Raw genomic sequence first — 15,017 nt, forward strand, 5'->3', positions numbered from 1 at the left:
CTAGAGTATTACTGCTCATTTGATGCTAGCAGTCTCTAAGACCGCAACTTGACTTTGCGCTATGGATTCAGTAGCCAGATCTTCATCTACTGTTCATGGTTGATGGACCCTGGCTTTGAGGATACTGTTTTAAAATGGTCTGATAGCACTTCAGGAAGCGAAGTTGGGTCATATAGTGACAACGAAATTGAAAACGAACGTAATACAGTATATAAACAGTGAGAAAGTCAAGACGAATTTACTTTACCAACTGTGAATTCCTAGAATGTCACAAGTGACAAAATTGATAAAGACAGATGTGCGGAGACTGAATCTTTAGAAAGAGGTTCTACCGGAAACTCGAAAAAAATATGGCTGCTCGTCCAAGCCTCTTCCAAAGATGGCCAATGGCGTTATTTTTGTTACAAGGCAATACTCAGGTGAAGCGCCCTGGGTTTTGAAGAAGTTTGTAAACTCCTTAGTGACACAACAGATGAAACAGAGTCAACAATTATTCCATACCCCGTGAGCTACGTGCATCCTTCATCATGTTTTGGGTGTAGCAAACCCAAGAGTTGGAGTCCTTATATAACGGTTGGAAAAACGCAAAACATGGTCCTACAGTGACCCAAAAAAGAAGAGAAAGGCACCTTATATTTGTTGCAAGAAGCAGATGTGACTTGAAATCCCTTAAAAAATTTCCAGTGAGTGCATAGAAAACCTCAGAGAAGGGAATTAAAGACTTAAAAATAACTGTCGTAATTTTCAATTTTTAAATGTTTTGTCGGTAAATTCTATGTTTTTATTATTACATGTGTAATGAACAATAAAAGTATAGCAGAAAGTAAAATCTGGAGTGCAGGGTTTTGAGTTTCCATAGCAACAACATTAGCACCTAATGTTATGTTCATTTTGTTTAGTTTTCAGTTTAAATGCCTTTTTTCGTAAAGGTAAACTTTAAAATTATTTGAATATATATTTTGTGTGGCATTAGTGTAACCTTTTACATAAGACTTGAACTGTTGCACTGAAATTGTCAAATAAAATTTTATGGCTACTTACATGTTAGCAGTCAATCAGACCGCACTGGGGACAGTGCGTGGCCATAAAACGACCTGGCAAGCTAAGCTTTTAGTCGACTTCTGGACAAGTTTGAAGCGACCCTAACGCAGACGTAGATATCGAAATAGATGGCAGAGGGATACAACAACAATTAAAATCGGTCAAAAGAGGAAAGGCCGCTGGACCTGATGGGATAGCTGTTCGATTTTACACAGAGTACGTGAAGGAACTTGCCCCCATTCTTGCAGCGGTGTACCGTAGGTCTCTAGAAGAGCGTAGCGTTCCAAAAGATTGGGACAGGGCATAGGTCATCCCCGTTTTCAAGAAGGGGCGTCGAACAGATGTGCAGAACTATAGACCTATATCTCTAACGGCGATCAGTTGTAGAATTTTGGGACACGTATCATGTTCGAGTACAATGACTTTTCTGGAGACTAGAAATCTACTCTGTAGGAATCAGCATGGGTTTCGAAAAAGACGATCGTGTGTAACCCAGCTCGCGCTATTCGTCCACGAGACTCAGAAGGCCATAGACACGGGTTCCCAGGTAGATGCCGTGTTTCTTGACTTCCGCAAGGCGTTCGATGCAGTTCCCCACAGTCGTTTAATGAACAAAGTAAGAACATATGGACTATCAGGGCAATTGTGTGGTTGGATTGCAGAGTTTCTAGATAACGGAACGCAGCATGTCATTCTCAATGGAGAGAAGTCTTCCGAATTAAGAGTGATTTCAGGTATGCCGCAGGGGAGCGTCGTAGGACCCTTGCTATTCACAATATACATAAATGACTTTGTGGATGATATCGGAAGTTCACTGAGGCTTTTTGGGGATGATGCTGTGGTATATTGAGAGGTTGTAACAATGGAAAATTGTACTGAAATGCAGCAGGATCTGCAATGAATTGACGCATGGTGCAGGGAATGGCAATTGAATCTCAATGTAGACAAGTGTAATGCGCTGCGAATACATAGAAACATCCTTTATCATTTAGCTGCAATATAGGAGGTCAGCTACTGGAAGCAGTTAATTCCAATACTTCTCTGGGAGTACGCATTAGGTGTGATTTAAAATGGAATGATCATATAAAGTTGATCGTCGGTAAAGCAGATGCCAGACTGAGACTCATTGGAAGAATCCTAAGGAAATGCAATCCGAAAACAAAGGAAGTAGGTTACAGTACGCTTGTTCGCCCACTGCTCGAATACTGCTCAGCAGTGTGGGATCCGTACCACATAGTGTTGATAGAAGAGATAGAGAAGATCTAACGGAGAGCAGCACGCTTCGTTACAGGATCATTTAGTAATCTCGAAAGCGTTACGGAGATGATAAACTCAAGTGGAAGACTGTGCAAGAGAGACGCTCAGTAGCTCGGTACGGGCTTTTGTTGAAGTGTCGAAAACATACCTTCACCGAGGAGTCAAGCAGTATAATGCCCCCTCATACGTATATCTCGCGAAGAGACCTTGAGGATAAAATCAGAGAGATTAGAGCCCACACAGAGGAATACCGACAATCTTTCATTCCACGAACAATACGAGAAAGGGAGAACCGATAGAGGTACTCAAGGTACCCTCCGCCACAGGCCGTCAGGTGGCTTGCGGAGTATGGATGTAGATATAGATGTTGACTGCAGAGTGTACATTACTGACCAGAAATCCGAGGCCGCAGCTGGAGTCGAACGGAGTCCAGGCGACGAGAGGCAGGCGAAGCTTCTCCACGGGCTTAAGCAGCAGCGGCAGCAGGGACCAGGAGGCGACCGTGACGTGTCCGCAGACGACGAAGCCCATGGTGAACGTGTAGGCGGTGCGGGAGTCTGCCCCCAGGCGGCGGCGCCCCGCTCCATCGTGGCTCAGGTGGTCGGGCAGGTCGCGCACCACGTGCGCCACCAGACTGCGGTAGCGCCCCGGGCACACTGTCGACAGCACCAGCTGCGCGGAGAGCGAGAAAAGAAGCCGTGACGTCCAACCGCAGATTCCTGAACGCGGCATGCGACAAACGCAACCTGTGCCTACGAGGGCGTGCTGGTAGTTAATGCCTCAGAACTTCTTAAGTGAAACTCCTAAAGTTTTATAAATAAATCAAATTTTATTAACATCCATCATCCTTATTCTTCATGTCTACACTAGTGCTCATAAATTAAGGATAATGCTGATACATGGCGAAAAAACACTCTTATGGGTGGTTTGCAGGTTGAAATCACCTTGGGGTATGACCATGCGGTGCATCTGACCTGCGGTCGTCGCACGGTGACGCTGGCAGCAGTCCACAAACGCAGAGGTGCATGTCAGAGTACGGTGCAGCGAGTAAGTATGCAGACGTTTCTAGACGTCCTAATGGGGACTGTGTGTTGAAAATGGCTCAAAGAACACATATTGATGACGTTATGTGGAATAGAATACTAGGGCGACTGGAGGCTGGTCAAACACAGCAGGTCGTAGAACGGGCCCTCCGTGTGCCACTAAGTGTGATGTCAAGATTATGGCAACGATTCCAGCTGACAGGAAACGTGTCCAAGCGCTACTGCACGGAACGTCCACAGTGTACAATACCACAAGAAGACCGATATCTCACCATCAGTGCCCGCAGACGCCCACGGAGTACTGTAGGTAGCCTCGCTCGGGACCTTACCGCAGCCACTGGAACAGTTCTGTCCAGACACACAGTCTACAGACGTCTGAACAGACGTGGTTTATTCGCCCGGAAACCTGCAAGGTACATTCCACTGACTCTTGGTCACGGGAGAGTCCGTAAAGACTGGTGTCAAGAACACAGTATATGGTCACTGGGACAGTGGTCACGGACGAGTCCAGGTATAGTCTGAACAGTGATTATCGCCGGGATTTCATCTGACGTGAACCAGGAACCAGATGCCAACCACTTAATGTCCTTGAAAGGGACCTGTATGGAGGTCGTGGTTCGATGGTGTGGGGTGGGATTATGATCGGTGCACGTACACCCCTGCTTGTCTTTGACAGAGGAACTGCAACAGGTCAGGTGTATCGGGACGTCATTTTGCACCAGTATGTCCGTCTTTTCAGGGGTGCAGTGGGTCCCACCTTCCTTCTGATGGATAACAACGCACGGCCCCACCGAGCTGCTATTGTGGAGGAGTACCTTGAAGCAGAAGCTATCAGGCGAATGGAGTCGCCTGCCTGTTCTCCAGACCTAAACCCCATCGAGCGCGTCTGAGATGCTCTCGTAGAGAGGACACTTCAGGAGCTCCGATAGGCGCTGGTGCAAGAATGGGGGTCTATACCCCACCTGCTCGAACACCTGATGCAGAGTATGCCAACCCGTTGTGTGGCCTGTGTACGTATGCATGGTGATCAAATCCCATATTGATATAGGGGTACATACTCACGAAACAGTGGGGTTTTGTAGCACATGTGTTTCGTGACGGTTTTCTCACCAATACCGTGGACATGCAGATCTGCTTCGTGTGTGTTCCCTATGTGCCTATGCTATTAGCGCCCGTTTTGTGTAGTGTCACGTTGTGTGGCACATTGGCCGGCCGCGGTGGCCTTGCGGTTCTAGGCGCTTCAGTCCGGAACTGCGTGACTGCTACGGTCGCAGGTTCGAATCCTGCCTCGGGCATGGATGTGTGTGATGTGCCTAGGTTAGTTAGGTTTAAGTAGTTCTAAGTTCTATGGGACTGATGACCTAAGATGTTAAGTCCCATAGTGCTCAGAGCCATTTGAATCATTTTTGTGGCACATTCTGCAATTGTCCTTAATTTATGAGCATAAGTGTACATACTTATTTCCCAACATAGTCACTGTGGCGAGGAACACACTGTAACCAGCGAGATACCAATTTGTTGATTCTGTTTTGTAGAATGTATGACTTCGTTGATGGAGCCATAGTCTCACCTTTGCTTGCGTCGTTTCATCACTAAGCTTTGTACTCATCCGAAAATTGGACTGGGCCATGTTGGGGCTGTATGGAGGCTGACTGATTAGGGTGACTCAAAGGCGTCAGATGCGGCAGTCGTGTGTGGTCTGGTACTGTCATGCTAAAAGAGAGAGTTTTCCATGAGAGGACGAACTCTTTGATTTCGAATCTTGGCTACAGCATGCTGTTTCTCAAGCACTGACTCTAGCGGTAGATGGTTATAGCTTGCATCAGTGACGCGAGTAAGCCGACCGATCTGTCTACATGAGATGTGATAGCTCAAGCGATATAGACAACAGAACTAAAGATTTGGAGATATTACTTTTCAGCATGCCTTAGTATCAGCAAGTAATTAGCATTCCAACACATAAGCATAACGTACGTATGAGTAAAGCTATAAACAGTACGTATATGCCGAAGTATTACAAGCCGCGTTCCTCATTCTGAAATCGTCTTTGAATGTTGCTTGTCTGTGAGAAGATCGTGTTCCGCCTCATCAAAGGCCAGGGACTCTCTGCCATTTTACATCGAACATGGCAAGATGGTGCGCTGTGGAAAATACAAGTACTCGCTTCACGATATCGTTGCTCACATTAGTAGCGTCCCATGACTCTCATGAATATGGAATAGATTTGTTCAGGAGAGCCAAACTCAACGACTTGCAGAGCTCCAACGGCACCGTGCGACGGGCGCCAGATTTCCTTCACCGTGCGGGACCTTACAGACGCGTCACGTACAGTGGGAATTAGGGGGCCGAATTATGGAAACACCAGAAACACAACGAATTACCATGCCTAATACGGTCTGGGATAACCGCTGGCATTCAAAACAGCTTTCAGTCGTTTCAGAATAGGTAATACACGGCCGGTCGCTGTGGCGAGCGTTTCTAGGGTCTTCAGTCCGGAACCGCGCTACTGCTACGGTCGCAGGTTCGAATCCTGCCTCGGGCATGGATGTGTGTGATGTCCTTAGGTTAGTTAGGTTTAAGTAGTTCTAAGTTCTAGGGACTGATGACCTCAGATGTTAAGTCGCATAGTCCTTAGAGCCATTTGAACCATTTGGTAATACACGTCCTGTATGGTTTTCAAGGGAATCTTATTTTTATACCATTCTTCCTGCAAGTTATTGGAAAGTACAGGTAACGATAATCTAGGTAGATAGCCATCACTTCTCGTTCACTCCAGACTAGACAACAAAGACTCAATGATACGGAGATCTGTGGCTGTGGTGGGCAGAGAAAATCTGAAAACTCATTCTTGTGTTCAAAAAACCCTCCCTGGGCGATGCGAGCTATGTGAACAGGGGCCCTGGCTTCTTGGAACAGCATTACCATTGCGTAACAACCACTATACCATGGAGTGGTTCTGATCAGTCGAAAGGCTCACATAATTCTTGACAGTATCCGACCTCCAAGAGTAACAATGGAACACCACGATATGGCTGTTCAAATAATCACTAAACCCTCTCCGTGTTTCACTCTTCCCAAGTAAAATCTGCAAGAAGTTGTATACAGTGTGAAACAAGATTCATCCGACAAAATTACTTTCTTCCATTGCTCCACAGCCCATGTTTAATGCCGGCCGTTGTGGCCGAGCGGTTCTAGCCACTTCAGTCCGGAGCTGCTGCTACGGTCGCAGGTTCTAATCCTACCTCGGGCATTGGAGTGTGTGAAGTCCTTAGGTTAGTTAGGTTTACGTAATTCTAAGTCTAGGGGACTGATGACCTCAGACGTTCACCCCCATAGTGCTCAGAGCCATTTCAACCATTTTGAACCATGTTTAATACAGTGAACACACACTTTCTCCCCCGTTGTGACTTATTGAATGATTTTTCTCCTCCTTCCTTGTATACGGCATATATCTTAAACAGAGCGCCTCTTCAGACACCAAACACATCGTCTACTTTGCTTATAGAAGCACCCACGGAATGAGCGGCAACAATTTGTCGGCATTGGAATTCACTTAGCTCCAACGTCACTCACAACTACACAGAACACTGCCCACTACTGACGCTCACAACATATAGGTGACATTATATGTGTGCCGCTCGCAATCAAATGCATCATCGCAGCCCGTTGTTCTTGCCACCATCTGCATCCATGTTCAAGCATCCGTTTCTTCCCATGTTTTCATACTTTTGTCCACCACCTGTACCCTGAGTCACGAAATGGCGTCGTTTACACAAAGACGATATGATCACTGGCAGCGTGGCGACTTTTGGTGTTCTGTGGCTTATCAGGAGGGGGACAATTGCTGTGGCTTTTCGCCTCGCGAAGCGCACCTACTATGATGGGAGCAACAAAGACAATGGACACAGGAGAGGCAGAATGTCGTTCTTACAGACGAGAATCTGATCCGATACAGCGTCGCAATAGATGTAACTGTCTGTGGAAGTTCCAAGGAGAATGGACGTTGTCAGATCGCATGCTTCATCCTCATTTGGGAGCAGGACCACATGAAAGAATATGGGATGCCGCTGACTACACATCACTTTCACGTCTGGTTAACGTAGACAACAGTCGCCGCATTTATGGTTGAGGCCAGTAGGTGTTCCTTTCTCCGCGACATTATCTTTCCACAAGATAACGGTAGATCGTATGTTGTCCAAGATTAACTGCCCTGTCTCGATACAGAGGTGTTCGACTGTTAGCATCGGCAGCAAGTCTTCCGGATAGCCTATATGTCTACTTGGAAACGTCTACTCATGAGCTGTAGAGAGACTTTCTCACCACCACTTTCCAGCCGGTGCAAGTGACGAACTCTGACATGGAGTTGAGGAAACGTCGAATGACATAAGCACTTCTGTCATTTTAATGATTAATGAAAACCACCTCAGTGGAATAATTATACGGCTGAGGTGGTTACTATTGTCGGTTAAAATACATCGGCTGTAGTGCTCCACATGACCGAGATCATTTCTTTCATCCAAACTCAGTTCGACTCGTTGCCCACCCAGGTAAGAGCAACAGTTGTTACAAGATGCGGTGGTTATCATTAATCATTAAATACCTCGTCTATAGGGCCCAACATGACCTAGATCGTTTCTGTCATCCTAGCACAGTTCGACTGGTTGGCCAACCAGATTGGAACACCGACCGAGGTGGCGCAGTGGTTAACACACTGGACTCGCATTCTGGAGGACGACGGTTCACACACGCGTCCGGCCATCCAGATTAGGTTTTCCGTGATTTCCCTAAATCGCTTCAGGCAAATGTCGGGATGGTTCCTGAGAAAGGGCACCGCCGATTTCGTTCCCCATCCTTCAATAATCTGAGATGGTGCTCCATCTCTAATGATATCGTTGTCGACGGGTCGTTAAAAGCTAATCTCCTCCTCCTCCAGATTGGAGCAACTGTTGCTCAAAGATGCGGTAACTCTGTGTACGAGATTATATACCCTATACATACACACTAATATAAGTATGTATTTTTCCTGTTATATTGCAGACGCAGAATAAGTAAGATTTCTTTATTTGCTACTGCTTCGCGTATTTCATTTCCTAGAAAGTTTCAAAATTCACGTACATACCATACAGTCTTACCACAACTCCCTGTACTAAATCAAGCACATGCAAGAACTGAAAGTGACACCGAAAACACCAAGAGAAAATGGTCATAACACATCAAACAAAAAAAAAAAAAACAGCTTGATAAAAGAAGTACGTAAGTAACTGAGGAAACATTACATTACACGTAGAATATCAGTCTTAACAAAAATAGAAATGACGTTGTGATAAACACAGAAGCAACACATGGCTAATACTATACTGTAGTCACAAAAATTTCCACAGGATGCGGCGCAGAAAAGAGATATTTTTGTCACGTAGAAGTAGGTGTAATTAGATGAATGACAAACACTAACTTCACTGAACGAAGGTTTATTTAGCACTTGCACATACAAGAGCTCGGAGCAAACTGCCTCCGGTCAGAACACACACACACACACACACACACACACACACACACACACATATATATATATATATATATATATATATATATATATATATATATATATGTGTGTGTGTGTGTGTGTGTGTGTGTGTGTGTGTGTGTGTGTGTGTGCGTGTGTGTGTGTGTGTGCTGGCCGGAGGCAGGTTGTTCCGAGCTCTTGTATGTGCAAGTGCGGAATAAACCTTCTCTAACATAAATATATATGCACCTGCACATACAAGAGTTCGGAGCGAACTGCCTCCGAGCACAACAATCGAGTACAATGAATCTTGACAGTTGCGGATACTTGTAGAATGTACTCGAAACGAATATATGAATTAAAATTTTGTATTTCATGTGAGGCTTGAACTCACGACCCACCATTCCACAGTTGGTATCATTGCCACTACACCACGGTACTGCTCATTTTCTCCTGCAACATTGCTCCCTGCTTAAGAGAAAAGCATCTCGGTGTTACATCGTCCTTGTCCGGGTACGAGTCATCTGCCTCGCATGCTCCGACTCCCGATGAGTGACTCTCACCCTGGCGGTTATCTGCATAGAAACTTCTTTTGCCGCTACGCTCTTCGTCACCTTTCCGCTTGTTGCCTGTCACTAGAGCTTCGAATTTGCCCAGGGTTGCAGGATCCTTATAGGAATTCATTCGTAGAACGTGGACCGTATCCCTGATCTTTCGTCGTCTTGTATCATCCCTGCTTAAGAGAACAGCATCTCGGTGTTATATCGCCCTTGTCCGGGAACGAGTCATCGGCCTTGCATACTCCGACTTCCGATGAGGGACTCTCACCATGGAGGTTATCTGCATAGAAACTTCGTTTGCCGCTACACTCTTCGTCACCTTTCCGCTTGTTGCCTGTCACTAGAGCTTCGAATTTACCCAGGGTTGCAGGATCCTTATAGGAATTCATTCGTAGAACGTGGACCGTATCCCTGATCTTTCGTCGTCTTGTATCATCCCTGTTTAAGAGAACAGCATCTCGGTGTTATATCGCCCTTGTCCGGGAACGAGTCATCGGCCTTGCATACTACGACTTAAGATGAGTGACTCTCAACCTGGAGGTTATCTGCATAGAAACTTCTTTTGCCGCTACGCTCTTCGTCACCTTTCCGCTTGTCGCCTGTCACTAGAGCTTCGAATTTACCCAGGGTTGCAGGATCCTTATAGGAATTCATTCGTAGAACGTGGACCGTATCCCTGATCTTTCGTCGTCTTGTATCATCCCTGCTTAAGAGAACAGCATCTCGGTGTTATATCGCCCTTGTCCGGGAACGAGTCATCGGCCTTGCATACTCCGACTTCCGATGAGTGACTCCCAACCTGGCGGTTATCTGCATAGAAACTTCTTTTGCCGCTACGCTCTTCGTCACCTTTCCGCTTGTTGCCTGTCACTAGAGCTTCGAATTTACCCAGGGTTGCAGGATCCTTATAGGAATTCATTCGTAGAACGTGGACCGTATCCGTGATCTTTCGTCGTCTTGTATCATCCCTGCTTAAGAGAACAGCATCTCGGTGTTATATCGCCCTTGTCCGGGAACGAGTCATCGGCCTTGCATACTCCGACTTCCGATGAGTGACTCTCACCCTGGCGGTTATCTGCATAGAAACTTCTTTTGCCGCTACGCTCTTCGTCACCTTAACGCTTGTTGCCTGTCACTAGAGCTTCGAATTTACCCAGGGTTGCAGGATCCTTATAGGAATTCATTCGTAGAACGTGGACCGTATCCCTGATCTTTCATCGTCTTGTATCATCCCTGCTTAAGAGAACAGCATCTCGATGTTATATCGCCCTTGTCCGGGAACGAGTCATCGGCCTTCCATACTCCGACTTCCGATGAGTGACTCTCACCCTGGCGGTTATCTGCATAGAAACTTCTTTTGCCGCTACGCTCTTCGTCACCTTTCCGCTTGTTCCCTGTCACTTGAGCTTCGAATTTACCCAGGGTTGCAGGATCCTTATAGGAATTCAATCGTAGAACGTGGACCGTATCCCTGATCTTTCGTTGTCTTGTATCATCCCTGCTTAAGAGAACAGCATCTCGGTGTTATATCGTCCTTGTCCGGGAACGAGTCATCGGCCTTGCATACTCCGACTTCCGATGAGTGACTCTCACCCTGGTTGTTATCTGCATATAAACTTCTTTTGCCGCTACGCTCTTCGTCACCTTTCCGCTTGTTGCCTGTCACTAGAGCTTCGAAGTTACCCAGGGTTGCAGGATACTTATAGGAATTCATTCGTAGAACGTGGACCTTATCCCTGCCCTTTCGTCATCTTGTATCATCCCTGCTTAAGACAACAGCATCTCGTACTTATATCGACCTTGTGCGGGAACGAGTCATCGGCCTTGCATACTCCGACTTCAGATGAGTGACTCTCACCCTGGCGGTTATCTGCATAGAAACTTCTTTTGCCGCTACGCTCTTCATCACCTTTCCGCTTGTTGCCTGTCACTAGAGCTTCGAATTTACCCAGGGTTGCAGGATCCTTATAGGAATTCATTCGTAGAACGTGGACCGTATCCCTGATCTTTCGTTGTCATTAATCATCCCTACTTAAGAGAACAGCATCTCGCTGTTATATCGTCCTTGTCCGGGAACGAGTCATCGGCCTTGCATACTCCGACTTCCGATGAGTGACTCTCACCCTGGTGGTTATCTGCATAGAAACTTCTTTTGCCGCTACGCTCTTCGTCACCTTCCCGCTTGTTGCCTGTCACTAGAGCTTCGAATTTACCCTGGGTTGCAGGATCCTTATAGGAATTCATTCGTAGAACGTGGACCGTATCCCTGATCTTTCGTCGTCTTGTATCATCCCTGTTTAAGAGAACAGCATCTCGGTGTTATATCGCCCTTGTCCGGGAACGAGTCATCGGCCTTGCATACTACGACTTAAGATGAGTGACTCTCACCCTGGAGGTTATCTGCATAGAAACTTCTTTTGCCGCTACGCTCTTCGTCACCTTTCCGCTTGTCGCCTGTCACTAGAGCTTCGAATTTACCCAGGGTTGCAGGATCCTTATAGGAATTCATTCGTAGAAAGTGGACCGTATCCCTGATCTTTCGTCGTCTTGTATCATCCCTGCTTAAGAGAACAGCATCTCGGTGTTATATCGCCCTTGTCCGGAAACGAGTCATCGGCCTTGCATACTCCGACTTCCGATGAGTGACTCTCACCCTGGTGGTTATCTGCATAGAAACTTCTTTTGCCGCTACGCTCTTCGTCACCTTTCCGCTTGTTGCCTGTCACTAGAGCTTCTAATTTACCCAGGGTTGCAGGATCCTTATAGGAATTCATTCGTAGAACGTGGACCGTATCCCTGATCATTCGTCGTCTTGTGTCAGGGTAGTAATCTTGAACTTCATAAGTAACATCATAAGTAACAACCTTATAAGATCCAAAGTAGCGCCTGAGGAGTTTCTCAGAGAGACCAACCTTCTGAACAGGTTTGAAAATCACAACGAGGTCACTAGGCTGGTAGACCACAGGGCGGTGGTTCGCGTCATACCTATTGCAATCGTTTTCTTGAGCCTGCAGCGTTCGGAGTCGAGCTAACTGCCGAGCTTCCTCAGCTCTTGTTAACACCTGGACGATGTAGTCGTCGTCCACGTCATCAGGATGTAACGGAAACACAGTGCCCATCGTCGCAGTCGCCTCACGCCCGTGCACCAGGAAAAATGGCGTAAATCCTGCGGTGTCTTGTTTGGCGGTGTTGTAATCAAACGTCGCGAAAAGTAGGACCTCATCCCAGTTGCTCTGCTGAGCATTGACGAACATTGATAGCACGTCGGCCAAGGTCTTATTAAGGCGTTCAGTAATCCCGTTAATATGCGGATGGTAGGCAGTCGTCATGTGATGAGTATTGTGGCACCGACGATTTATCTCTGTCCCAAGAATCGATTGAAAAACTTTCGCTCGATCCGGAATTAATGACCTTGGAGCACCGTGTTTTAATACAATGTCTTCCACGATGAATTTGGCTACCTCGGATGCTTTCACTGTTTTCACGGCTTTGGTAATGGCATAGCGTGTCAGTTAACCAGTGCAAACAGTAATCCATCTATTGCCACTAACAGACGTTGAAAATTGTCTGAGGAGGTCAATCCCAACACGCTGGAAAGGCGTTTCGGCTGGTGGAATTGGTATAACTCGGCCAGGTGGTTTCTGAGGAACTGCCTTTCTCCTCTGGCACTCTCGACAGTGTCACATAGTGACGGACTCTCCTAAATCAACTCGGCCAGAAAAATCTCTTGTGGATTCTGTCTTACGTCTTAATAAATACTAAATATCCGGCCTCAGATGTGTCATGGAATTTCTGTGAAACATCTAAGCGCATGTGTTTAGGAATCACTGATAGCCACCTCTTTCCAAACGGATCAAAGTTTTTCTTGCAAAGTAATCCATTAACTAACTTAAATTGTCCTTTCACATCCTCTGACCGATTAAAGGTAAGCATAATTTGAGAATCTTGGTGTCCTTCTTCTGCTCAGCAGAGAGATCCTGTAGTGCAGCGGGACAGTCACTATGTTCATCAAAGTCTTGGTGGTATTGCACACACAATGGGCATCTTGATGTTTTCTTCCACTTTTGTCCACTACGGTAATGTCACACTCTTGACATAGTGCCCACCTGGCGAGTCGTCCTGTTGGATCCTTAAGGGGCTCCGGAAAGGCTCAAAATCATGAAAAGTTCAATTTTTACTTTTTTGCGTTTTCTGAATCTGCAGACTATTACCTTTTAATAGATATATAATTTATTCAATTCTGAAGACTACAATTATTTTAAATTTTTTTTTTTGAAATGTGTTCTACATGATCGTGACCCACTGTGGCGCTGTTAAACTGCTGTCAAATGGTGTTATTATTAACGTCCGTGTTCATCAGGTACATTTTAGTGATGTGAGATAAAGTATGTGTTGTGGCTAACCTGTGATGGTTCAATATATATCGCTGGTGTGATTGTCGATTGTTTCATGTTTATTTACTCTGTCGTTATCTCGAAAATATTTGTAATTAATTCTGTTTCTTGAGTCTCTGTTTTGTTGAAGTATAATAACGAGTAAAAGTAAAGTTATTAGAAATCCTCTGAAGGCTTTTAAGAAAAGGAGAAATGTTGGAAAGCCAAAGGTATGTGTTATTACTGTAAACAATAAAGACGATGAAAATCCCCAACATAACTTGTGTCCCAAAGAAGAAGACAGTTGGTGTAAATATAACAAAGGATTGCTAACTGGTGAAGTGTACACTCATAAGCATAGTCTGCCTCATGCAATAATGGAGGTGATAAAACCTATTTTCAGAGACTTAGCAGCACCTGAACTGTTGAAAAAGTGTATTCACGGAAAAACTCAAAACCCCAATGAAAGTTTAAATAGTGTTATATGGTCGAGAATCCCCAAGACTGTATTTGTTGGAATAGAAACACTTCACTTTGGTGTGTATGATGCTGTTGCGACTTTCAATGATGGCAACATTGTAAGGTGCAAGGTATTTAGAAATATGGGAATGAAGATAGGTTCTAACATGGTACGAGCGATGCTTGCTTTAGACAAGGAACGCCTTCGGGCTGCAGACAGGGCTGTAAAGAGTCTAGAAATACAAGCAAGAGTAAACAGGAGGAGGAACAAGAGGAAGCTGGAGGAGGAGTTTGCAGAGGATGAAGATAATCCATCCTATGAACCTGGAATGCACTAAAAAGTTAATCCAATCTTTGTCGCTCGATTCCCAAAACTTTTATTTTCTCATACTAATTACATGTTTTCTAAGGATCTTCCAAACATATTTGTTTCAAACTTTCAGTAAATGTTACACAGTACCTTCTGCATAATTTAACACAGCCTTTTTCCAAAAAACTCTATATTTTTGAATATATAAATAAAAAATTGCAAAAAAATGTTGTGAATTTTCATTACAATTGAGAAAAGATCATCTTTAATAACTGAACTAAAACTGTGTTAAGTTGTAGCCCATATTCCAATAAATAAACTGTAAAAAGTTCAACTTCCTACCTCAAATACTTTGTGAGGAAAGATGTAATTTATAAGCGTTATTTTAACATTGCAAGTATAGGGCGTTCCGGGGCCCCTTAAGACCTGTCCAACAACAAAGTGAATGATGGTCTGTAACAACTGTGAATG

The 15,017-nt window shown here is 45.2% G+C and overlaps 1 protein-coding gene across 1 annotated transcript in view; it reads right to left on the bottom strand.

The window, feature by feature from the left end:
• LOC126263248 (odorant receptor 4-like) overlaps positions 1-3,030 on the bottom strand; it is an 82,679-nt gene extending 79,649 nt beyond the window's left edge. The window contains exon 1 of the mRNA XM_049960332.1: positions 2,692-3,030. Within this exon, the coding sequence (XP_049816289.1) occupies positions 2,692-3,030 (339 nt within the window). The remainder of the gene's footprint in view (positions 1-2,691) is intronic.
• Between the last annotated feature and the right edge of the window lie 11,987 nt (positions 3,031-15,017).

The sequence above is a fragment of the Schistocerca nitens genome, chromosome 6 (assembly GCF_023898315.1).
Source record: "Schistocerca nitens isolate TAMUIC-IGC-003100 chromosome 6, iqSchNite1.1, whole genome shotgun sequence".
Taxonomy (NCBI): domain Eukaryota; kingdom Metazoa; phylum Arthropoda; class Insecta; order Orthoptera; family Acrididae; genus Schistocerca; species Schistocerca nitens.